This window comes from Rhinatrema bivittatum, chromosome 7 (assembly GCF_901001135.1).
Source record: "Rhinatrema bivittatum chromosome 7, aRhiBiv1.1, whole genome shotgun sequence".
Lineage (NCBI taxonomy): Eukaryota > Metazoa > Chordata > Amphibia > Gymnophiona > Rhinatrematidae > Rhinatrema > Rhinatrema bivittatum.
The window spans coordinates 170271642-170298677 of NC_042621.1; the positions used below are offsets into that span (position 1 = coordinate 170271642).

The following is a 27036-nucleotide window of genomic DNA, read 5'->3' on the forward strand; positions in this document are numbered from 1 at the left end:
ATTCCAGACTAATACGTTGAAGGAGGGCTGTGGTGTTGCTAATGTTGGACATTTGTGTATTCTCCCAACGCAGCAGCAGCTTTGAACATGCAGAAGTTCAGTCTGAGTTTATATTTGGAAACCATAATTAAAAATGAGGTCTTTCTTTAGTTGCACTGTCATTTAAAGGTTAGAGAATGATAGAGCAAACTTTGGTTCTTTAGGTTTGCAGAATCTATTCACATAGTGCCTTACTGCATGTTGATAAATGCTTTTAAGTGTCAAACTGTAAAAAGAAGGGAGCTTAGCAGGGGTAAAAGAGTGGACAGTTCTAAATTGCATAGAACAATTAAGTTGTCCCAGCACCAGAAGTATATGTCTGGGAGGTTTTGTGTTTTGTTTTGTTAATTGATGAAAGTTCATGGACTTGGAGGAGGGGAAAGGTTGGGGAGAGGGCATAAAAATGTTACAAAACCTGTCTTAAATGTGTGGGTTCCAGCCACTGTTACAGCTTACAAAGAAGTGATTAGCTGGAAAAAGCAGTTGCAGCAATATGCTTTGAAAGCACTTTGTTTAACAGCTGAGGCAATTCAGAAGCTAAACTTTAAAGTTAAATGCTGCAGTCAAAGGCAGCGCTTTGAGTAAACACAAGCTATTTGACTGGCCTGAAGGTCAAAGGTCAGGGATGGCTGAAGAAACAAAGTTTTTGTTGAGGTGCTCCTCTGATACCTTGTTAACTTGAAAAGGTTATTGCTGTGTAAACCACAGTGCATTTATGTTGCTTATTTGTACAAAAGATTTGTTCATTATTTTGTGAATATTTTAAAATTAATCTGGAAAAGAAGCCTGATCAAATCATTTTGCCATCCCAAGAGGTATGTTTTGTGACTTTGTCCTTCATTGTGTTAATGCATTCAAGGGACAGTGTTATAATATGCTTTAGGGGGTCCGTTGTGTGTTTGACACATTTCTATAGACAATTATTAGGTTAAGTGCATGCTGCTTTGTTCATCATGTTGAAGGAAAATTCATTACAAAGCAAGTGGCATAAAATGAGTATCTTTGCTTATTGATTGAAAATGATCTAAATTTATTTGGCTATGAAGATAATTCTCCCGGCCTATGAGGTTCATAACCCCACATAGATCTTTTGTTGTATTTCAGCTAGTACAGAAAACTAAAACCACATGCCCTATGTTCTGGTTCTTTTATGCTAGGACTTCTTCAAAGAAAATAAAGATTTTATAGGCAGTAGTATAACCTAGCTTTTTACTGCTGTTTAAGTTAATGTCACTATAAATTTACTTAACCTTTTAACTGTCAACCCATTTGCTTATGATCCCAAGAATCCAACAGTAGTTTCTGTTAGAGCAACATTTTATTTAATCATATTTCCATTTTTAAAGCATCTACTGTGCTTGTCTGAAAAGTTAAATGAAAAAATGATTAGGCTGGTCTCTTGTAGCAAATGTTTAGTAAAGCTTTCAACCAGTATGTTATATATTTGGTTAAATGGAAAGGTTAATTTTAAGTCAAAAAATCCTGAAAAAAAAAAAAAGCTCTTGTAATATTTTGCTGTTTGTTAATTTGTACCTTTCCCACTGTTTATGCACAGTGGATGGGGGGTCCAGGAGGTCTACCCCTTCATAAATTTCTCTCCCCCCTGGGTATAACATTGGGCAAAGAACAGGAGGAATGAAATGCATATAATTTTTGTCACTGAATTTTTAAAGGCAAAAATATACAATAACTATGCGTTATGGCACTCTACATGCATTTAGGTGTTGCTGAGCTAAAAATGTTGAAGTTGAGATGCTGTTGATGGCAAGTAATACAGTTCTTAAAAATAGTGCTTCATTGCAATTACTAGGAGCAATAGAAAGTCTGTCTTACAATTTTATTATTTGTTATTTTCATTTCATTTATATACTGTCGTTCTGATTTCAATCACAGTGGTTTACAGCAACCAGTTAAAATCACTTTCAACTGGCAAGTATTAAAAACCATAGAATATAAAATAAAATAAAGTAAAACCAATAAAAAACAAATTACATATCAAAGAATAGCAAATATTAAACTGTCTTTAAACATCAATTCATTATAAGTTGCTGCTCTACATATGGCTGCATTTCTTGCCAAAAGAAAATTGTTATGGGAAACCTAAAAAAAAACCCAACTTTTAAAAGCAAAACTAACAGAGCATCTTGTTAAAAACATGGCCATGTCAGGGTAGTGTGTTTAAAAAAAGAAAAAAATTAATAAATTTTGATACACTGATTTTAAAACTTCAAAGGAGTTTTTTTTTTAGTATGGTACAGATTTTTTGACATGACTCATTCTGTATGTGTAACACATAGGCCACCAACACAAAGGGAAGCAGCATATATGGACATGATAGAAGCTATCCAAAGGATAGTACGCAAAGGAGACATGTTAATGGGGCAGTGGCATAAGTTCACAGGGCCCTAATGAAGAATGAAGCCCACTTGTAACCACTCCTGGATCTTCTGAGGAGGACCACCTCTGCTCCGGGGAATTTATGCCACTGAATGTGGGATTTAAATCTACTATGTATAGACTAGAGAATGCCAAATGCATGATTAACAAGAAGCAAGGAATACTGGAATCCTTGCAAGAGGTACTTCTTAAGCATCTAGTTAAAGAGCCCACTAGTGATGAGGTAACATTATATACCATCCCGCCTACCCCCTGTGGCACTAGCACTGGATTTACCTCAGGTCAGGTGTTGAATGTGGCACAGCAGCCTTTGGTGCTGAGAAGAGCACACAAGCAGCATGAAGCACTCCCTTTGGGGCAGTCTTCCTTACAGCCAAAGAGATTAGTGCAAGGCTCTGTCAGTATGGGCACCCTTCTTGATACTGAGGTGTGATTTTAGCCTCTTTGGCATAGGTGCCATCCTTGTTCATGGTGCAGATTAGCTCCTTGGCGCTGAGCCACTTATTTATTTAACAAATTTATAGACTGCTTGTCAAATCTTGGTGGTGTACAGCTAAACATACATGAAATTCATTTGTTTGTTTTATCTGGAACTGGCTATGTCCTCTGTGCAGAGCTCACATTCTAAAGTGCAGTCAACACACTCAGTATGGCAGCCAGTGGTGTTGGAGCAGAGTGCTTTGGTGCATATGCTCAAGGGATTGTCGTGGTGTGGAAGGAGCTACAGGTTCTGTCTGTGGAGCGGAATGTTATTCACTGGGAGTTGTGGATACAACTGGCGTAGAGTGCCTCTTAGCCAGCCACCAGGTTCCTTTTCAGCTTTAATGGCAGGTCTGAGTGAGGAAGAGCCAATCTGGTTTTCTAAAGAGGTTTCTTTCTCCAGCTCATCAGGAGCCCAATTATAGGAGGTAGTACAGATTTTCTTTGCCTCCTTAAGCCCTGAAAACCAAATACAGATTAGAACTTCTCTCCAAGATGGTAAAGAATTCCCAGCATATATATTTAGTCAAAATTGTATTCCACAGTTTCCATGATACATGTCCATTCAGTGTGGATTACATTTGGACATTCATAAACATAAAATAAACATTATCTAAAACAATGATAAGAAATTGAACTAATATATGCTTAAAATACTTAGAGGTCCATATTTAAAAGCCATTTAGATGGATAATTTAGATGGATAATTTAGATGGACGGCCAAGTCTTCAATGAAGAAACGTGCCTTCTCGATAGCCGGTCCTACCCACTGGAACAATCTACCATCAGACCTTCGCTTAGAACCATGCCTGCGGACATTCAAGAAAAAATTGAAAACCTGGCTCTTTACGGAAGCCTTCACTTAAAGACCCATGCCAATAATAAAGGACTATACCCAATCTGCACCACACATATTTAATGTTTGTTCATGCATAATACTTCCAATATATCCACGTTCAATGTATAACCAGTTTAACCAGCTTTTTGCATGTTCACTGTTTATTGTCTACTGTTTACTATTTATTATTATTGATTGTTCAGGGTTTATTGTTTTATTGTCTATTGTTCTATGTACACCATGTCCATGGTAGTTCCAATTCTGGTTATCTGTAAATCAAAGCGATATGTACTAGTACATGATCTTCGGTATATAAAAGTCTTTAAATAAATAAAATAAATAACTTAAGTTATCCATCTAAATACAAAAAGAGGCATACTAAATACAAAAAGAGGCATATTCAATCACTGATCCGACTAAATTATAGCCTGCAAATAGTTATCCTGCTATAATTTAGCCAGATAAAAAAGGGGGTGTTTATTGGGGCATTCCTGGGAGGGATTGTTATCCGGCTAACTCAGATGAGCATTGCATATATCCGGCCAAGTTAGTTGTACAACTTTAGATCCACTTTCGAGCAGGTCTAAAGTTATCCAGCCTGGTATAGCTGGACAATCCACCACCCATCTGAACATCCTCAAAAGATATCTGAGCAAGTAGCGCCCCTGCCAAACACACACACACACACACACACACACAAAAAAGAAATAAATGGACCCATGGCCTGACCCCTCTCTCTCCCCCACTCCACCAAAGATGCCCCACTGGGTCCCGCATCCCCCCACCCCACAGCATACAAACAAAAATGCGCTAAGATAACTGCAACCATCCCATCCTCACACTCACACACACCCTGCCAAACCCCCCTCCAAGTTCCATGCCAGTGCATACATTTCCACAAGAGCTTCCAGCATTTGTGGTCGGTCCTCACCATGAGATGGATTTGCCTCCAGGGGAGTCCATTTCCTTCTGATTTGAGAAGGAAGTTTAGTCCACTTTGAGTTCCTTCTGGACCTTTCCTCATCAGAGGCAGTGAAGGCTCCACCTGTCACTGCATTCATTGTGAGGGTTGTGGCTTACTGTTTCTCCATGATTAGGGGACAAGGGATTCCATCTAATCCCCTATCAGACTTAATTCTATATACCTTCCTCCCCACCCCCTTCCCAGGAGGATCTATGCTACCCATCAGTGTTAAGAAACAAAAGGACCCAAGAATGGATGTTTTTGGGCTCCTGCAATTCCTTAAAACCCCATCAGATTTCATGGCTATTCTAGTTTCTAGTTTATCTATGGCTATTCTAGTTTCTAGTTTATCTATGGGTTCTAGAGGAGTTTGTAAACTCCTCTAGAACCCATAGATAAAGATGCGACAGATGCCTACAGTGTGCCTTCCAGTATCCTGGAAACTTTTCTTGAGGTTTAGATTTCACTATTTATCACCCCAATTCATGGTGGTTGAGTCTCCGTTGAACAAAGCTAAGCACACTTATGATCACTTTCACCCACGTCCAAATGCATCCAAAGCATTGGGGTCCTGGAAAGGACCCCAATGCTTTGGATGCATTTGGAACAAAATCTTCTGGGATTCAATGCTGAGTGATCAGACTGGGGCTAACCGGCTCTACATGTTGCAGTATTTGCAGAAATGTATCCAAAAACTAAATCCTTAATGGAATCAACCCCATAGAAGGGAGACTTCTGTTGAGCAGTGGAAGACATGAAGGAATGTAAGAAGCATCTTTGTCAAGTCTGTATACTGTGTTCTTGATACTGTGGCCAGGACCTCAGCAGCTGCTGTTGTAGTGGCACCAACGAGAGAGGGAGCAATTTTAGATCGAATTCTCAGTGGAAAACAGGATTTGGTGAGAGAGGTAACAGTGGTGGGGCCGCTTGGCAATAGTGATCATAATATGATCAAATTTGATTTAATTACTGGAAGGGGGACAGTAAGCAAATCTATGGCTCTCGTGCTAAACTTTCAAAAGGGAAACTTTGATAAAATGAGAAAAATAGTTAGAAAAAAACTAAAAGCAGCTACAAAAGTAAAAAGTGTGCAAGAGGCGTGGTCATTGTTAAAAAAAACCCACCATCCTAGAAGCACAGTCCAGATGTATTCCACACATTAAGAAAGGTGGAAAGAAGGCAAAAAGATTACTGGCATGGTTAAAAGGGGAGGTGAAAGAAGCTATTTTAGCCAAAAGATTGGAAGAAGGATCCAACAGAAGAAAATAGGATAATGCATAATTGTTGGCAAGTTAAATGTAAGACATTGATAAGACAGGCTAAGAGAGAATTTGAAAAGAAGTTTGCCGTAGAGGCAAAAACTCACAGTAAAAACTTTTAAAAATATATCCGAAGCAGAAAGCCTGTGAGGGAGTCAGTTGGACCGTTAGATGATCAAGGGATTAAAGGGGCACTTAGAGAAGATAAGGCCATCGCGGAAATATTAAATGATTTCTTTTCTTCAGTGTTTACTGAAGAGGATGTTGGGGAGGTACCCGTACTGGAGAAGGTTTTCATGGGTAATGATTCAGATGGACTGAACCAGATCACAGTGAACCTAGAAATATGGTAGACCTGATTGACAAACTGAAGAGTAGTAAATCACCTGGACCGGATGGTATACACCCCAGAGTTCTGAAGGAACTAAAAAATGAAATTTCAGACCTTTTAATAAAAATTTGTAACCTGTCATTAAAATTATCCATTGTACCTGAAGACTGGAGGATAGCTAATGTATCCCCCATATTTAAAAAGGGCTCCAGGGGCGATCCAGGAAACTACAGACCGGTTAGCCTGACTTCAGTGCCAGGAAAAATAGTGGAAAGTATTCTAAACATCAAAATCACAGAACATATAGAAAGACATGGTTTAATGGAACAAAGTCAGCATGGCTTTACCCAAGGCAAGTCTTGCCTCACAAATCTGCTTCACTTTTTTGAAGGAGTTAATAAACATGTGGATAAAGGTGAACCTGTAGATGTAGTGTACTTGGATTTTCAGAAGGCATTTGACAAAGTTCCTCATGAGAGGCTTCTAGGAAAAATAAAAAGTCATGGGATAGGTGGCGATGTCCTTTCGTGGATTACAAACTGGCTAAAAGACAGGAAACAGAGAGTAGGATTAAATGGACAATTTTCTCAGTGGAAGGGAGTGGGCAGTGGAGTGCCTCAGGGATCTGTTTTGGGACGCTTACTTTTCAATATATTTATAAATGATCTGGAAAGAAATACGACAAGTGAGGTAATCATATTTGCAGATGATACAAAATTGTTCAGAGTAGTTAAATCACATGCAGATTGTGATAAATTGCAGGAAGATTTTGTGAGGCTGGAAAATTGGGCATCAAAATGGCAGATGAAATTTATAGTGGACAAGTGCAAGGTGATGCATATAGGGAAAAATAACCCATGCTATATTTACACAGTGTTAGGTTCCATATTAATCTAGTGATTCCCTCTCTTCCACAGGCTAAATTATCCTCCACCAGAAACAGAGCCTTTTCCATCATCGGCCCTAAGCTCTGGAACTCGCTTCCTCATTGCCTCACCAATCAAGATAACTTAAAATCCTTCAAAAAAGACTTAAAACCCTGGCTTCTCAGCCAATCCTTTAAAGATAGCACTCAATGACTCTAAAATTCTTTTATATATTCTGCCATTTTTTCATTCTCCCTGTTACAATGACACAGATGCCCTTCAATGCTTCATGAGATATATGTACATCTATTCAGGGCTCTATCCTATGTTATCTTGTTATACATTCTCCTGTTGTATTTATCATCGTTAATTTTAATTTGTAATCTTCATACATCGTTCTATGTAACATGTTGTTTCTGTATGTAAACCGGAGTGAAGGCAACTCTGCTATACCTCGGTATATAAAAAAATGCTAAATAAATAAATAAATAAATATTAGGTGCTACTACCCAAGAAAGAGATCTAGGCGTCATAGTGGATAACACATTGAAATTGTCGGTTCAGTGTGCTGCGACAGTCAAAAAAGCAAACAGAATGTTGGGAATTATTAGAAAGGGAATGGTGAATAAAACGGAAAATGTCATAATGCCTCTGAATCGCTCCATGGTGAGACCGCACCTTGAATACTGTGTACAATTCTGGTTGCCGCATCTCAAAAAAGATATAATTGCGATGGAGAAGGTACAGAGAAGGGGGACCAAAATGATAAAGGGAATGGAACAGCTCCCCTATGAGGAAAGACTAAAGAGGTTAGGACTTTTCAGCTTGGAGAAGAGATGGCTGAGGGGGGATATGATAGAGGTGTTTAAAATCATGAGAGGTCTAGAACGGGTAGATGTGAATCGGTTTTTTACTCTTTCGGATAATAGAAAGACTAGGAGACACTCCATGAAGTTAGCATGTGGCACATTTAAAACTAATCGGAGAAAGTTCTTTTTCACTCAACGCACAATTCAACTCTGGAATTTGTTGCCAGAAGATGTGGTTAGTGCAGTTAGTATAGCTGTGTTTAAAAAAGGATTGGATAAGTTCTTGGAGGAGAAGTCCATTACCTGCTATTAAGTTCACTTAGAGAATAGCCACTGCCATTAGTAGTGGTAACATGGAATAGACTTAGTTTTTTGGGTACTTGCCAGTTCTTATGGCCTGGCTTGGCCACTGTTGGAAACAGGATGCTGGGCTTGATGGACCCTTGGTCTGACCCAGTATGGCATGTTCTTATGTTCTTAAGCTTGTGTGGTTATGAGCGAGTGGCGTCCAAGAGGATCTGCATGATTGTTTTACAGTGCACTCTGTACAGGGGTCAGCATGATTGGTGACAGTTCAGGAGTCAATGGCTCTAATTTAAGGAGCATGAATCCACATTACAGTAAATATCAACTCCATTGAGGACCAGTTGGCTCCAACCTGCCAGATTTTCTTATACAAGCAACCATTCTGTTAAAGACATTTCTTCCAATCTCTACAGCATTATCAAGATCCTTCCACTCTTGCTCAAGCTCAGTAGAGAGAAAGAGGTCAGCCCACGGCTCAGCAGCAGATGCAGCCCAAGCTAGACACTAATCTTTGACAACTCTGTGATCCGCCTTCTCTGGTGGGGAGAAACTGTATAGTCTGTCCTCCGGAAATGGCTCCTGTTCATCAGGGACTGGTCGGTCTTAAAATTGTGGCATATGGTTCCTGCTTGTACTTCTCTTGCCCTCCTCTGACCCAGTGGATGTCAGTTTTCAACTCCAACCCTTCCCAATTGAAGCTGGAGATGAAGTCATTCCTCTGTCAGTGAATTCAAAGCATGATTAGATATAGTAAAGCAATCCCCCTTTACATTTTGTAATATTTTTATTTTGTGAATGGCAAGGATATATATATTTAGAAACTCTTTTTACTGTTGACAAAATAAAATTCTTTTTGTTTGTTTTTTGTTGTTGAAGGTTTTTGTGAAATTTTTTTTCGTCTACATTCTGATGACAGTCTCTTGAATTGTTTGGTACGTTAAAGCTGTACAACAACCTTGAACAAATTGAAAATACAGTATATGTATATTGTATTCAGTACATTGGACCCTTGACTTACGAACTCAATTCGTTCCAGAGGGCTGGTTGTATCTCAAGTTGGTTGTTAGTCAAGACTATTTTTTCCATAAGAAATAATGGAAATACCCATAATGCATTCCGAACCTCCCAAAGCACCCCCTACCAAACATTTTCATAATAATAAAGGGTTGAATAATGTGCGTAATTACCAGAAACATCTATAATTTTCCTAGTGTACTCGTCAAAAGTTATAAAATGTGCCTAGCCTACCAGAAACAATTTCATACTGTTCTCACCATTCAAGTTAACATCTTTGGCTTGCAGGAAGGGAGGAGGGGGAGGATTCCCTCCTCCCCTCCTCCCTACCCCCTCAGAGCACATTTCTCACCCCCAAACACTCATTTTCCCCGCCCAGCATACTCATTCCTCCCCTCCTGATACCTTGCTGTAGCCAGCTGAGTGCTACACTCCTTTTCTGCTGCTTCACAGAAGCTTCCTTGGTCACCAGTGATGCTGTTGCTTGCTGCAATGCCGTGCCGGGTCTGCCTTTGTGCTCCTGTCAACATTTGCAGCTCTGGGTGCTTCTGAGATGGACAGGCCTCAGCAGCAGCCAATCACTGCAACAGCAGAGTAGAAGTCCCACCTACCAAGCCCAAAAAAATGTGATTGACAGGAAAAAATGCCCAATTAGAAGCAACTGCACGCACGAGTGGATACACATGACCTTGGCCGGCATTCAGGTTTCAACTCTGTAAATGCTGCTTTTTTTTCCCAACTGTTTTTTGTGTTTTTGTTTATAAGATGCTACTATTCTGACCTGTTCCTTTGCACCTGCTCTCTTTTAGGGTTGCACATTTATAATTATCTGACTACCTTTTGAAAAGTGAAGCAGTAGTGTGGAAATAGAAGCGAGTGCAATATATGCCACTATAATGATACAAACTTCTATTGTTAATTTACTTTTTTTTTTCAGGTCTTGAAACAGAATGGCTCATCTGAAGTCCTTAAACTCTATGACACAGCAATGGACAAGCTAGAGGGCATCAAGAAGGATTATGATGCATTAAGTAAACGGTACAACGAGAAGATTGCCATTCATAACAGTGACTTCAGCCGGCTGGAGCAGTTTGAAGAGGAGAACAGATGTCTTCAAAAGCAGATTGACACATTGAGGAAGCAAAGGGATACAGCAATACATTTTCAACAGCAATACTCATCCACTCTGAGAAGGTGCAGGTTACTTGTCAATATAACAGTGCATAAAACTTCCTGAATCCTAATGTGTGAAACAGCTTGTTTCTACCTATGTTTTGAGCAAGAAAGGCTTATCAACATTATACCTCCTTCCTTTATTATTCTCTTTCCTGTTAATCTGTTGCAAGGTCTTGAGTGACTGCCGTCATCAGAGGTTTCAAATAATCAGGAGAAAGGCAAGAATATATATATATATATATATATATATATATATAAGAAAAAATATTCCACCACAGTTTTAAGAAAAGAACAGTGTGCACAACATTGTAAAAGCAGCAGCACTTTGTTTCCTGTCCAGACTTAATTGCTGTTCTGGTATTTAACTCGTTACATCCTGGAGCCACACTAATACTCCATTTTCTAAAACTGTTTGTTCTAAGGGTACAATTTGTTGAAAGCATTTCATGCTAAAGATAAGGGAACAGATAAATTAAATTTTTCCCCAATTTTTCATTTTTATAGTTTCAACCCACAAGTCAGAAGCTTCTGAAATCATTGAACAAGGACACAGGCTTATCTTTGTAGAATTGAGATGGTCTTGGTTCAGACATCATGCTGATTTTTAAGTTTCTCCTAATTGAAGTTAGAACTGAAAACTCAATTCTGTGCGCAAATAATCACCAAACTCAGATTCAAGTCGAGGTTGCTCTTATCCTGCCCACAAGAAGATACTTCTACCGATCCCCCATCTGCCTCTACAAACTCCTATTCCCTGCATCCTGGCAGGAACGGGAGTATCTGAAACAGGAAGCAGACATTCTCTGCTGAGTGATATTCTTTATTTAGAGCAGGGGTGGCCAACCTTTCACAGACCAAGAGCCAAAAAATTAAAAGAAAGAGAGCTGGAGAGCCACACATTTTTGTAACTACTTTTTAACATTTAAAAGGTTACCTTTTATCTTCTCTGCCTCTCTCTCTGTCAGCGCTTATAGGTGTCAGGAGTCTGGAGTACTCTCCCTTTCTCTTTTCCGCTGTGCTGCTTGTGGGTGCCAGGAGTCTGCCACACTCTGGCTCTCGTTCTCTCTGCTGCTTCCTGAGTCCTCCCTCTTAGCCACCCTCCTTACTTCTATGCTTCCTCCCCATCCCATGCCCCCCCCTCCCCCTTTCAAGGTACTCTTCAGTCTTCTCATTCAATCACATGCTCCTGCTGTCAGTAATAGAGATCTTCAAGTGCAGCTATAGCACAGAGCCCACACAGCACTCACAGACCTTGCAGTGGCCATGCCCCTTTTTCTGTGTTTCCTTGATAAAAACATGCCCAGGCAATAAAAGAAGAAGAGACCACTGCAGGGTCCGTGAGTGCATGCCTGACACAGGCCCATTGCTGATCTTTTGTGCTATAGCTGCACCTGAGTCTCCCTCACTGCCACCACTAGGCCCAAGACTAAACTCTGCTTGCTTTGGGCAGGTACAGGGTCCCCGGGTGGCATGGAGGCTTGTTGCCCCGAACACCAGCCCTCTCTCTTCCCCCATGCTTTGCCAAGTATTGCTTTTTTTTTTCTTTCCCATGCTGTCTCTCCAGCTACCTCTTTTTAACCTTCCTTTCTTCCCAAATTTTCTCCTCCTTTCCCCATCTTCCTCTTTTAAGCTTTCCCAATTTTCTCCTCCCCATCTCCCTCTTCAGCTTTCCCCAAATTTCTCCTCCTCGCTCCATCTTCCTTTCCCCCCTTTTCCTTTCTTCTCTCTCCACCATCTCACTCTTTTCTTACTTCTGGCCCAGCTCCCACCCCCCCATCCCCACCCAAGATGCTGAATTAGTGTCCTACTGGGGGTCTAGCAGAAGCGGTAGAGCAACATATTCCTGGCCCAGGCAGTCTGTTTGGGAGTGGGAGCTCAACAAAATGGTGCTGCGAAGAGAGCTGCAGCAGAAGAACAGCACGGCAAAGACAGCCTCGGCAGTGAACAGCGGCAGTTGAGGCATGGCATGACTCAAATACCAGCAGAGGAACAGTGTGACTCAGTCTAGCAGCGACATGAAATCAGCATTACACCAGCAAGCCACTCGTGCTGCTGCAAGTAACGATCTTCTCCCCATTCTCAGCAGCCTGCCCACAGCGGAAGTTAGATATTACAACTTTTGCTGCAAGCAGACCACTGACAATGGAGAGGACTGCCATGTGCAGGAACTTGAATGAACTGGTGATGTAGAGCCGATTTAATTTCGCTGCTAGTCTTTGAGCCATGTTGTTCCCCTGCTGGTGTCTGAGCCACGCTGTGCCGCCACAGTCTTTGCTGCTGTCACTATGCTTGCTGGCCATACAACGGCGGCAAGCATAATGACAGCATACAGGGCCAGTTCCAAGAGCTGCACAGACATCTCCAAAGATGTGTCTCGTAAGATGCCGGTTGGCCCCCCCTGATTTAGGGTAATGCTCGAGAAAGTAACTGAGATCTAATTGTCTTCCTTTGTTTAGCCTCACTCAGAACTAATATTTGACTGAGAAGCTTTTGATGCCTCATCCGATCTTCAGATTGTCAAGCAAACATAGGGCCTTATTTACTAAAGGTTTTCTCCCATTCTGTATCTATGGGAAAAATGCTTAGTAAATCACACCCTTAGATTGACTATTTTCATCTGAAATGCTATCTTATAACTGAACTGAGCCATGGAGAATAAAATGAAATCTAAAATGCTTATAAAGTAAATCAAAATGACTTATAAATGAAAAATGTGTTTTATTTTTATTTATTTGAATGTTTTTATATACCAAAGTTTGGTGTCATCCTTCACTCCGGTTTACAATTGTAACAACGATTTACATTAAAACATCAGGGAACTAATTAACATTAGGTAATAATGGAAACATTAGAAACATTGAGTGACATTGAGTAACAATGGGTAGCATTGCGTAACCATTTATTTATTTATTTATTTATTTGCAGGGTTTTATATACCATTATTCGGTAGAGCCATCATAACGGTTTACAAATCTGCAATTATCATCCAACATATGCAATTATCTTACAATCAAATGGAGTTAACATAGTAGTTGGGAACAGTAGGGTTTTGTGAACAATCAACATATTTTCTTAGTCGTTGAATAACAGAATATTGCGGAGAACATTTTCAAAGAACTTAACGGATCAAGGGAGTGAGCAGGGAGGGTTGATTGATGAATAAATATAAGTAAAAAATAATAAATAATGATTTATAAATAGTAAATATATAATATATAATAATATATAAATAGTAATATATAATAATCATTAACATTGAGTAGCATGAGGGTTGAGTGATAAGTCTGGTAGTACGTTATGACATGTTAAAGAGGTATGGTTGAAGTGTAGTGAGAGATATTAGGTGGTTGGTTATGTAGTGGGGATTGTCTTTTACGGGTGTATTGACATACGGGTGTATTGACATCTTGATTGGTTTATCCAATCCCATCCTTGTAGGCTTGTTTGAAAAGCCATGTTTTGAGTAGCTTTTTGAATAAGAACATAAGAACATAAGAAAATGCCATACTGGGTCAGACCAAGGGTCCATCAAACCCAGCATCCTGCCTCCAACAGTGGCCAATCCAGGCCACAAGAACCTGGCAAGTACCCAAAAACTAAGTCTATTCCATGTAACCATTGCTAATGGCAGTGGCTATTCTCTAAGTGAACTTAATAGCAGGTAATGGACTTCTCCTCCAAGAACTTATCCAATCCTTTTTTAAACACAGCTATACTCTGCACTAACCACATTCTCTGGCAACAAATTCCAGAGTTTAATTGTGCGTTGAGTAAAAAAGAACTTTCTCCGATTAGTTTTAAATGTGCCCCATGCTAACTTCATGGAGTGCCCCCTAGTCTTTCTACTATCCGAAAGAGTAAATAACCGATTCACATCTACCAGTTCTAGACATCTCATGATTTTAAACAACTCTATCATATCCCCCCTCAGCCGTCTCTTCTCCAAGCTGAAAAGTCCTAACCTCTTTAGTCTTTCCTCATAGGGGAGTTGTTCCATTCCCCTTATCATTTTGGTAGCCCTTCTCTGTACCTTCTCCATCGCAATTATATCTTTTTGGAGATGCGGCGACCAGAATTGTACACAGTATTCAAGGTGTGGTCTCACCATGGAGCGATACAGAGGCATTATGACATTTTCCGTTTTATTCACCATTCCTTTTCTAATAATTCCCAACATTCTGTTTGCTTTTTTGACTGCCGCAGCACACTGCACCGACGATTTCAATGTGTTATCCACTATGACACCTAGATCTTTCTTGGGTTGTAGCACCTAATATGGAACCCAACATTGTGTAATTATAGCATGGGTTATTTTTCCCTATATGCATCACCTTGCACTTATCCACATTAAATTTCATCTGCCATTTGGATGCCCAATTTTCCAGTCTCACAAGGTCTTCCTGCAATTTATCACAATCTGCTTGTGATTTAACTACTCTGAACAATTTTGTGTCATCTGCAAATTTGATTATCTCACTCGTCGTATTTCTTTCCAGATCATTTATAAATATATTGAACAGTAAGGGTCCCAATACAGATCCCTGAGGCACTCCACTGTCCACTCCCTTCCACTGAGAAAATTGCCCATTTAATCCTACTCTCTGTTTCCCGTCTTTTAGCCAGTTTGCAATCCACGAAAGGACATCACCACCTATCCCATGACTTTTTACTTTTCCTAGAAGCCTCTCATGAGGAACTTTGTCAAACGCCTTCTGAAAATCCAAGTATACTATATCTACCGGTTCACCTTTATCCACATGTTTATTAACTCCTTCAAAAAAGTGAAGCAGATTTGTGAGGCAAGACTTGCCGTGGGTAAAGCCATGCTGACTTTGTTCCATTAAACCATGTCTTTCTATATGTTCTTGAACACTTTCCACTATTTTTCCTGGCACTGAAGGCAGGCTAACCGGTCTGTAGTTTCCCGGATCGCCCCTGGAGCCCTTTTTAAATATTGGGGTTACATTTGCTATCCTCCAGTCTTCAGGTACAATGGATGATTTTAATGATAAGTTACAAATTTTTACTAATAGGTCTGAAATTTCATTTTTTAGTTCCTTCAGAACTCTGGGGTGTATACCATCCGGTCCAGGTGATTTACTACTCTTCAGTTTCTCAATCAGGCCTACCACATCTTCTAGGTTCACCGTAATTTGATTCAGTCCATCTGAATCATTACCATGAAAACCTTCTCCATTACGGGTACCTCCCCAACATCCTCTTCAGTAAAACACCGAAGCAAAGAAATCATTTAATCTTTTCGCGATGGCCTTATCTTCTCTAACGGTCCAATGACTCCCTCACAGGCTTTCTGCTCGGATATATTTAAAAAAGTTTTTTACTGTGAGTTTTTTGCCTCTACAGCCAACTTCTTTTCAAATTCTCTCTTAGCCTGTCTTATCAATGTCTTACATTTAACTTGCCAATGTTTTATGCTTTATCCTATTTTCTTCTGTTGGATCCTTCTTCCAATTTTTGAATGAAGATCTTTTGGCTAAAATAGCTTCTTTCACCTCCCCTTTAACCATGCCAGTAATCGTTTTGCCTTCTTCCACCTTTTCTTAATGTGTGAATACATCTGGACTGTGCTTCTAGAATGGTATTTTTTAACAATGACCACGCCTCTTGGACATTTTTTACTTTTGTAGCTGCTCCCTTCAGTTTTTTTCTAACAATTTTTCTCATTTTATCAAAGTTTCACTTTTGAAAGTTTAGCATGAGAGCCTTTGATTTGCACACTGTTCCTTTTCCAGTCGTTAAATCAAATTTAATCATATTATGATCACTATTGCCAAGCGGCCCCACCACCATTACTTCTCTCACCAAGTCCTGTGCTCCACTGAGAATTAGATCTAAAATTGCTCCCTCTCTCGTCGGTTCCTGAACCAATTGCTCCATAAAGCTATCATTTATTCCATCCAGGAACGTTATCTCTTAGGGTGACCCGATGATACATTTACCCAGTCTATATTGGGGTAATTGAAGTCTAAAATAAAGAAGAAGCAAAGCCTTGCACATATGCAAGTATCGGAAAACACTGGTGCAGGATAAATTTTATAACCACCAAAGAATTCAAAGTGCTCTTTAATTATAATTCCAAAAGCAATGAGAGATATCAATGTTATAAAGGCAACTCCGTAACTCAGATACAGTACATTAATACGGTCCCCCGACACGGTCCCGTGTTTCGCTAGGCTGCATCGGGAGGGACAATGGGTACAGTGAATCTATGGTATAAGATAAATATAAGTCACATTTAATTGTGGTAGAAACAGGCTACTTATGAAAATCCAAAAATCGTACACCTAGTCAAGGCCATCTTGACTAGGTGGACGGTAGTATACCCCTATCACTGTAGTCTTCCCTGACACACAAGGGATTTCTACCCATAAAGATTCAATTTTGCATTTAGTCTCATGCAGGATGTTTATCCTGTTGCTCTATGCCATCCTGGACATAAAGCGCCACACCTCCTCCCGAGTGCTCCTCTCTGTCATTGCGATATAATTTGTACCCCGGTATAGCACTGTCCCATTGGTTATCCTCTTTCCACCATGTCTCTGAGATGCCAATTAAGTCTATGTCATCATTTACTGCTATACATTCTAATTCTCCCATCTTACTTCTTAGACTTCTGGCATTAGCATACAAACATTTCAAAGTTTGTTTTTTGTTTATATTTTTATTCTGCTTTTAATTGATAGGGATAAGTTAGAATTTTTTAGCTCAGGTGAGTTTTTAGTTACAGGCACTTGGACTACTTTTCTAATTATTGGAACCTCACTGTCGGGATGCCCTAATTTCATGCATCATTAGTATCCTTTGAAGATACCTCTCTCCGAACCATGCGCTGCTGAGCGACTGTCGGCTTTCCCCTTTGTTCTAGTTTAAAAGCTGCTCTATCTCCTTTTTAAAGGTTAGCGCCAGCAGTCTGGTTCCACCCTGGTTAAGGTGGAGCCCATCCCTTCAGAAGAGACTCCCCCTTTCCCAAAAGGTTCCCCAGTTCCTAACAAAACTGAATCCCTCTTCCTTGCACCATCGTCTCATCCACGCATTGAGACTCCGGAGCTCTGCCTGCCTCTGGTTACTGCGCGTGGAACAGGGAGCATTTCAGAGAATGCTACCCTGGAGGTTCTGGATTTAATCTTTCTACCTAAGAGCCTAAATTTGGCTTCCAGAACCTCCCTCCCACATTTTCCTATGTCGTTGGTGCCCACATGTACCACGACAGCCGGCTTCTCCCCAGCACTGGTAGGGAGTTCCAGAGATGTGGTCCAGCTATTGAGAATGCTCTTTTTCTTACTGTGGTAAGTTTGGCAGTTGTTACTGGTGGGATTTCAAGACGTGCTTTGTTTGAAGATCTGGTGTTATGTGGGTGTGGAGTTTTTGTATTAGTGTGTTAAGGCAGTTATAGTCATTGTTGTGAATTGCGTTGTGAATGATTGATAGTATTTTGAATTCAATTCTTTTTTCTACAGGTAGCCAGTGTAGTTCTTTTAAGACAGGGGAGATGTGGTATGTTGTTTTTTTTTTTTATGACCGGTGAGGATTCTGGCGGTGGCGTTTTGTAGTATTTGTAAGGGACGTAAGGTTGTTTTGGGAAGACCTATCATGAGCGAGTTGCAATAGTAGATGCTTGAAAATATCAAGGATTGCAGAATTGTTCTGAAATCGGGTTGTTTTAGTAGTAGTTTGAGGTGTTTGAGAATTGATGGCTTGTAGAAACCTTCTTTTATTTTCCTTGCAATATGTTTTTTCGGGTTGCGTTCTGGGTCTATCCAAATTCCAAGATCTTTCACAATTTCTTTTAGTTTGATGAGGTTGTTGTCTATGATTATAGAATGATTCTGTTGGTCTCCAGAGTTGTTTTTCTCAATTAGCATACATTCAGTTTTGTCTGTATTAAGGCAGAATTTCATTTGATTTAGAAGGTTTTTAATTTCATTAATGAGCTTGGTTGCGATTATCAGAGCGTTCTCTATGGTGTTTGTTACTGTAATGATCAGCTGTATGTCATCTGCGTACAGGAAGTAAGTGATGTTGAGATTTGAAAGAAGTTGGCGTAGAGGTATATGTTGAATAGGTTTGCCGATAGTGCGGATCCTTGGGGGACTCTGGTTTCTAGTGGGATGGATTCGGAGGTTTGGTTGTTGATATGAACTTTGTATGCTCTATTTTGTAGGAAGGACATGAACCAATCTAGAGTTTTCCCGGATAGGGTGATTTCGGATAATCTCGCGATTAGGCTTTTGTGTTTGACTGTGTCAAAGGCGGCAGATAAATCAAGTAGGATGAGGATGTATCGTTGACCTTTGTCAAAGCCCCTTAGGATAATGTTTGATAGATTGAGGAGTAAGGTTTTGGTGCTGTGATTTTTTTTCTGAATCCTTGTTGGGTGGGGTATAGGATGTTGTTTGCATCAAGATGATCATTGAGTTGTGTAAGGGCGGCTTTTTCTGTTAATTTCGCAAGAAATGGTAGGTTTGATATTGGGCGGTAGTTATTTAGTTCGTTTGGATCAAGGTTCTTTTTTTTATTATGGGTTTTATTATGGCAATTTTTAGTTTGTCTGTTAGTTCCCCCTTCTTCTAGTGATTTATTTATGATAATCGTGATGGTTTGGGATATTTCTTTTAGTGATCGTGTTGGTATGGTATCATGATGGTCAGGGTTTAATGATTTGATTTATTTCTCCGTTTCGGTAGATGATATAATTTTGAAGTCCATATAATTTGGTCCAAGGCGTGATTTCTTTGAGATTTAGTTGTGTATTGTTGTATGGGGTGTTGTTTACTTTTTCCGTTATTTTGCTGATTTTGTTTTTAAAGAAGATTGCGAGTTCTTGGCTTAGGTTTTTATTTGGAAGGGTGTTATTGTTATTCTCTGAGATTAGGTTGTTTACTATGTTGAAAAGAGATCTTGGGTTGTTTGAAGAGTTTGATTTTTTTTGCTGTAGTATTCTCTTTTTGTCTTGTTTATCATGTTTTTGTAGAAGGCAAGGTTGGTGCTATATCTTTCTAGCGTTAGTTGGAGTAGATCGGGTGTAAATGGAGGTCTGTACTTGAATGAGAATGTTTTGTTGTTTTCATTTTTGTTATTGGCGTTGGTGTGGGTCTTACATTGTAATAGAAAGTGGTCTGACCATGGGACTTGCGCGTGGGATACAGTTGTGTTTGAGAAGAAATTGTCATTTGTGAAGATGAGGTCTAGGGTGTGACCTGCTTTGTGTGTTGGGTTGATCACGTGTTGAGTAAATTTGAGGGTGGACAGGACATCCATCAAGGTTTGGCAGGGTTGAGAAAGTGGGGTGATATTAGTGTGGAGGTTAAAATCTCTGAGGATGATTGTAGGTTTTTTGTAGTTAATGTTTGTTATGAAAAATTCGATGAGGGGGGATATGTCTTTGTCAAGAAGTTTGGGGAGGCAGTAGACTAGGCAGATCTGGAGGTTGTCTCAGTCGAAGAGGGCTAATTCAAATTGCTGAGGGAGTGAGTGTGGGATGAGTTTCATGTTGAAATTTTTTTGATGATTAGTAATAAACCACCTCCTCTTCGGGTTTTTCGTGGTATTGAGAATAAATCATACGAGCTATTGGTTATTTGGTTTGTTATTACGTGGTCTGTGGTTTTGAACCAAGTTTCAGTTAATGCGATGAAGTCTGGGTTTTGGTCTTGGAGGATGTCTGATATTAGTATTAATTTCTTCGTGAGGGCTTCTGTGTTTATGTGGATGAAGGTTAGGTAGATGAGGTTTTTTATGGACTTAAGGATAATCTTTACTAGGTTTCGATGCTTTACAGTTGGTTTGTTGGAAGGCGTGTTGTGCATCTTGGGCTGTTTGTGTGGAGTTCTGAGCCCGGTTTGGTGTTCTCTATTTCCGTTGATCTTGGAATGTGTGTGGTTCTGCGCTAGGGTGAATGCAAGATCTTTTACTGTAAACGTCGTTAGGAGCTTGATTCTTAGTGTTTTAATTAATGTTGTGTCATTCGTTGGTCTTGGATGTGGTGGTGAAGGTCATTGGAGGAAGTTTGGTTAGGTGTTTGCGGGTTGATACTCTTGGGCCGATGAGGTTTCAGGTTTGTGATCTTCAGTTTGGTTGATGGTAGAGGGGGCATGACAAGGGGCAAGCCCCTTGTCGCGCTCCTTCGGCACGCAGCGCCAGAGGTGCACTTATGATTCTTTTAAATCGTCCAATTAGGTCCCACTTCGCCGCCTGGGGAGTGTCAGTGGACGGGGTCTAGGTGCGGTCGGGGTAGGAGGGCTCGAGTTTGCCGCGTTGCGCTATGGCTTCCGGGATCGCTAGGGCTCACTGTGGAGGTGGCTCCTGGAGGTGGAGGTCCGCGATCTGCCGTGGAGGCAGGGCCAAGGGTCTGTGTTCCGCTGAGGTCTGTGTCCTGCCGTGGAGGTAGGGCTGGGCTGTAGTCAGCTGTTCGTCTGCAGGTCGGGTCAGGATGCCCTGCTGCCCTGTTCCTTTTATGGAGGTAGGGCAGTGTTGAGGCCTGTGGGGTTCGGGTCTGTGCGTCTTTTTGGTCCGGTGGGTCGGCTGTCCGGTCGGAGGTCTGCGCTGGTCGGTGAGTGCCGGTTTAAAGGGCTTTAAATTGTTTTTAGCATGATTTTAAATGAACATATCTAAACATATTTCTTGAAATAGGATAATGGATATACAATTCATATTGTCCATCAATTGAAAAATCTAGGCATTATGTATGAAACCAATTTGTTTTTTGTTCCCATGTAAAAAAATTGTAACTTTTTATAAGTTACAATAAGTCAGCAGGCTGAAGCCCTATTTGTCACCTACAGATTTCCATACTGTTACAGTCCCTCTTGTTAGCTGTGCTGTATTATTGTAACTCTGTTTACATTGGGATTCCAGAATCTATTATCACAACCTACTGCAGATTGTGCAGCATTCAACTGCCTATATCTTTATTAGAACTTGCCTTCAGGATCATTTTACTCCAGTGCTAAAATTTTTGCACTGGCTTCCGATCACATGGCTAGTGATTTAGATCAGTGTTCTCAAACTTGTTCTGGGGGACCCCAGCCTCCATTACATGCAAATTTCTCATGCATATTCATTCAATATCCTGAAAACCCGATTGGCTAGGGGTTCCCCGGTATAGTTTTGGGAACCATTGCTCTGAATGCTGTGGAGGTAACATGAACCCATGCATTAAAATGCATTAGCTAACAGATGTGTTAACACTTGCCGTGGTACTAATGCACTTTAGTACAGGGGCTCCTTATTGAAAATTAGAATTTCATAAAAATAAAATGAATTTGTGCTTACAGTGTGTATTCTTAATAATCAGGGAGCACTGATTTGTACATGGATTAAAAAAAAAGAAAATCCAAAATGATGCATTTCTGTGTTTCTTTTAGGTATGAATCAATACAGCAGGAGCTAAACAAAGCAAGTTCCCAGAACAAGGAGCTTCAAAAGGACATGGAAAGTTTACAGGCAGAAGTGACCCGGTTCAAAACACTGCAGCTGAAGGCAGCTAAGGACTCTGAGAAGTACAAGGAGGAGAGGGACTCTGTGTTCAATGAGTACCGGCTCATAATGAGTGAGAGGGATCAGGTCATTAAAGAGGTGGATAAACTTCAAACTGAGCTGGAGCTGGCACAGGGGAAACTGAAGAATACATCTTCTGAGAAACGAGTGGCCAGTGAAGAGATGGAAGCTTTAAGACAGGTATGAAAGGTTTCATTTTGGTTTCATTCAGAATTTTAATGTAATTCTTTTTTTTTTTTTTTAATTGAGTTTAGTGCCATTGAAAGGTAACTGATTAGCAGCAGTAGGGAATGAAGTTCTCCATTTGTGCTGGAACAAATTCAGCAAATACAGTGGCAGTATAAGCATTCCTATGCCTTAACCTTGCTCTGGAGACACCATCGTTAGGAGTATAGGAATAATTAAGTTCAATCAGTCCATTTAGTCTTTCTTCTTCTATTGAATCTCCCAAATAAGGTTCAAATGATGATGATTTTATATTCTTCTCTTTGAATACCTATCTCTAAGAGACAATATTAGAATATACAAAAACAAAAAAAAAAAAAAGTTCAAAACTTGAGGAGGATTGAGTAATTCATAAGTGTTTCGGGTCAGGATACTACAGTGGATGAAACGAGATCAGGAGAAATGTCTGCTTTGAATGCCTTTCACCTCTAGATTTTTAGTTCTTAGTTCTGTTTCAGTGAATAGCTGTCTATATTACTAAATTACCATCACAGTTGGCAGTAATTTTCACCCTAAGTTAGCAGTCTCAACAACAAAAAAGTGCACATTTTGATTAGGTATGGGATACATTTTCAAAACCATTTAAAGATCTAATGTACAGTTAGGAAGCTGGATCAAAGTTTTTGGAAAATTTACTGGCGCCAAGTGGTTAAATTTAGCCACTCAGATTCTGTGCAGTCCTGGTGAAGAAAGTTAACTTGCCAGTGCTAATTCCCAGTGCTAGATGGCTAATTTAACTGGCCAAACCTAGGTGCAGAGATAAGTGGCTTAAATCTAATCAGTTATGTCTATGCCCAGAGCTGATGATCCATGCCCTCCCCAACCCTCTGTGGCATGATCTTCTTAAGAGCCACCAGCCTCTCTGATTTCTCTCTCTCCTCTTCTTGATATCCCCCTGATCCAGCCTTCCTCCTTCCCAATTTCAAAAAAACATTGTACCCTCCCCCCTTCTAGACAGTCCCCAAAATACTTTTCAAAAATGTTCTAGTACCAGAGCATTGCTCACACCAGGCCAGTAGATGCTTAAGGTTTGTCCTCCTGCCAAATTGGCCTTAGGAACTGTTGGAGGAGGTTATATTATTGTTTGATCAGGCGAGAGGAGAAATCAGGAGACTGCCATACTGGAGAGGATGGAGTTTGATGAACTTTTAAAATTTGTCAGGAGGGGAAGGGGTTGCCAGAATTGTAGAAGAGCTTGGTGTTTGAGATAGAGGGATCGGGGGCTGTTAGAATCCAGGTGTGCATTTTGTTTGAAATTCGGTAGGAGGGAGAATTGAACACTTGTTTTTGCACATTGTTGGCTTGGGGGTAATCTATTCACACCGATCAGGTGTAAGGTGTCTTCCCCCCACTCCACCCAAAGGATTCGGTTAGATTGCAGCTGAAAAATAGCCTAAGGTAGCCAGTTAAAACTTAGCCAACTATCTTAGTTGCTTTACTCTTAGCTGAAAATTGTCTCAGTAGCGACTAAAACTGTGGGCTGCACCAGGGCTGCACCACAGGCCTGGTGCAGCCCTCTTCCACCAGGCCTGTGGAGAAAAAAATTATTACCACTGTAGCCCAGCTCATTCCGTGCTTGCTGAGTCTGTAGGGAGAGGAATTAGGATTATCTACCTCCCACCTCCCTTTTATGTGAACCTCCTTGTTTCACCAGCTTCTCTTGTCTGTTTACTTACAAAATTCACCAAATTGTTTATCTGAGTAAAATCTTAATGACACTTCATCAGGACACACAAGCAATTACCACAGAAGATTTTCCTGCAATGGTATAGGCCTTTGTGCTCACTGTAATAGATTACTGTAATTCTTTATGTTGGGCTTCCTCAATCTTCTTTACATGCCCTTCAGACCCTACAAAATTCCGCAGCCGGCCTAATTGTCGGGGTGCACCCTTGGGCTCATATAACACCCATTTTGAAAGAACTTTATTGGCTCCCAGTGAGGCAGTGCATGGACTTTAAATTTTCTCACAGGACAAGCAGGATGGTTGTCCTCACAAATGGGTGACATCGAGGATGGAGCCCACCACGGAAAACTTCTGTCAAAGTTTAAACAGAACTTTGACTGGCCCCTACTGGGCATGCCCAGCAAGGCACTGACCCTGCAGCCAGCAGGGGTCTCCCTTCAGTCTTCTTTTTTCCGCGCAGCAGTTGCCACGCGGTGAAAGGAGCTCTCTTACCACGTTCCTGACAGGAATTCGGTATTTTTCTATCCGAAGAAAATTTGCCCCTCAGGGGTCTCCCTTCGACAAATTTTTGTCACTTTCGCGGAAACCGGTAAGTTTTTTTCCCTTTTTTAATCGGCGGCCGTCGATTTTGGCCCTTGAGGCCTGTGGGAACTTACTGAGCCCGCGCCTAAATTTGGCCTTAAGCCATGGCGACGGGGGTTCCGTCGATGTCCGGATTGTACCCGGACTATGTCCATCACTGACCCCCATAGGGTTTGTGTTTTATGTTTGGGTAGTGAGCATGATGTCCTGACTTGCACCAAATGTGCCTTAATGACACCTAAGGGTCGCAAGGCCAGGATGGAGAAGATGGGGCTCCTCTTCCATGCACCCACCCCAACGCCATCGATAGCATCGACGTCATCGGAACCGGCACCGTCGAAGTTGCACCACCATCGCCAACCCGCCGGTGACCGTCCACCATCGATGACTTCTCGGCCGTCGACTCCTGTCCCCTCCCCGGATGACCGAGGAGATCGGAAGGATAAGCATCGCCATCGACGGCACAAGTCTCGGCCCGTCGAGGATCCGCAACCATCGACCTCTGAACAGGCCGAGCCACCGAAGAAAAAGCCTCGGTCGGACCTGGCACCGTCCACGTCTCGTTCGCAGGCACCGAGGAAACCCTCACCCTCCCGGGGTGCGGGGGCCGTGATCCCACCGGTTACGGTGGTCCCTCCGGCCCTGCCTCAGCCTCCCTCTCCCGTCGAGCCGGGTATGCTTACCCCTGGTCTCCGGGCAGAACTGGACCGGCTGGTCCAGGAGGCCATCGAGAATGCGATGCGAAGATTCCAGCCTCCACCGGCACCGCCTCCGGCACCGATTCCGGCACCGCCTCAGGCACCGACCTCAGCACCGACTCTGCCACCGAGGATGGAACCGACCACCGAGCCTATAGTGGAAGCGTTGGCACCGATACTAAATCGTATGGAGGCACTTATGCGCGCCCTTCCATCGGTGATTTCATTAGCACCGACTACACCATCATCTCCGGAAGGACATTCATCGACAGGAGAAACACCGTTCCGGATTCCTCCGTCCGGTGTCGTTCCATCGGTGCCTTCACATACCTTTCCACCGATTTATCCTTCGGCTCCATCGATTCCAAGATCGGCACCGATTCCATCGGTGGCCCCGAAGCCCTCGATGCCGTTCACTGTTCCGCTTGCAGCACCGGTTCCATCGATGCCTTTGGATCCTCTACCAGGTCCTTCAGGACAGCAAACCTTACATGATCCTTATGATACCTGGGGTGATGATTCATCTTCAGATACAGATTTACCATCCCCACCATCTCCTACAGAGAGTAGAAAACGATCTCCTCCTGAAGATCTCTCCTTTATAAATTTTGTAAAGGAGATGTCAGAAGTTGTGCCTTTTCAGCTGCAATCTGAGACCGATGACAGGCACCAAATGATGGAGCTGCTCCAATTTCTGGATGCCCCCAAGATCATCGCTTCCATCCCCATTCACCAAGTATTTCTGGATCTTTTAAAGAAAAACTGGGAATCACCTTCATCTGTGTCACCAGTCAATAAAAAAGCTGACTCAACCTACCTCGTTCAGTCAGCACCAGGATTTCAGAAGTCTCAACTGGATCATCGCTCTGTTGTAGTTGAGTCTGCGCAAAAGAAAGCCAAGCGTTTAAAGCCACACTCTTCCACTCCCCCTATCAAGGACAACCAATTTCTTGATAGTGTGGGAAGGAAAGTGTATCATGGGGCTATGTTGATATCTCGTATAGCTTCATACCAACTTTATATGACTCAGTACAACAGAGCTATCCTTAAACAAATGCAGGACTACGCTGACACCTTACCGGACCAATACCAGCCACAGCTTCAAGCCCTCCTTCACAAAGGATTTGAAGCTGGGAAGCACGAGATCCGAACGGCCTACGATATCTTCGATGCTTCCACGAAAGTCTCAGCTACTGCCATCTCAGCCAGACGTTGGGCTTGGTTAAAATCATCCAACCTTCGCCCAGAGGTTCAGGATCGTCTAGCCGATTTACCCTGCTTAGGGGATAATCTGTTCGGAGAACAGATTCAACAAATTGTGGCGGAATTGAAGGATCACCACGAGACGTTGAAACAACTTTCGTCTGTTCCATCTGAGGTATCCTCCAAACCACCACCTAAGAAGGACTCCAAAAAGTCATTCTTTCGGCCACGTCGTTATTACCCTCCGTCGACTAGGCCTCGTCCGGCTCGATCCTCCACCAGACCTCAGCCACGCCAACCTCGGAAACAAAGACCTGCTGTAGCCCCACCCCCCGGGCCTGCGGCAGGCCTTTGACTTCCCGACTCGGAGCACATGCCATATCCCACTCCCCCACATCCCTGTAGGGGGTCGTCTGTGCCACTTTCTACAGCATTGGATACGGATTACCTCAGACCAGTGGGTGCTGGCGATTATCGCACAGGGTTACCACCTCAATTTCATAACTCTTCCGGCAGACTCCCCGCCGCTTCAAGCGTGGAGTCTATCCAGCCATTTGGCTCAATTACAACAGGAAGTATCTCTTCTTCTGCAATCAAATGCTATAGAACTCGTTCCTCCCTCTCAACGAGGCAAGGGATTCTATT

General features: G+C 41.7%; 1 protein-coding gene and 1 long non-coding RNA gene across 3 annotated transcripts in view; one reads left to right on the forward strand and one right to left on the reverse strand.

Moving 5' to 3' along the window:
- Positions 1 to 27036, forward strand: part of DLG5 (discs large MAGUK scaffold protein 5) — a 469022-nt gene that overhangs the window by 126831 nt on the left and 315155 nt on the right. For both annotated transcript variants that reach the window (XM_029609514.1, XM_029609515.1), the window contains exons 6-7: positions 10241 to 10497; positions 21864 to 22176. In XM_029609514.1, the coding sequence (XP_029465374.1) occupies positions 10241 to 10497; positions 21864 to 22176 (570 nt within the window). The remainder of the gene's footprint in view (positions 1 to 10240; positions 10498 to 21863; positions 22177 to 27036) is intronic.
- On the reverse strand, positions 1886 to 11553 carry LOC115095585. The gene is made up of 3 exons (XR_003857823.1): positions 11414 to 11553; positions 9709 to 9910; positions 1886 to 3375 (listed from the first exon to the last, which is right to left on the reverse strand). It is a non-coding gene; the product is annotated as an uncharacterized LOC115095585 (long non-coding RNA).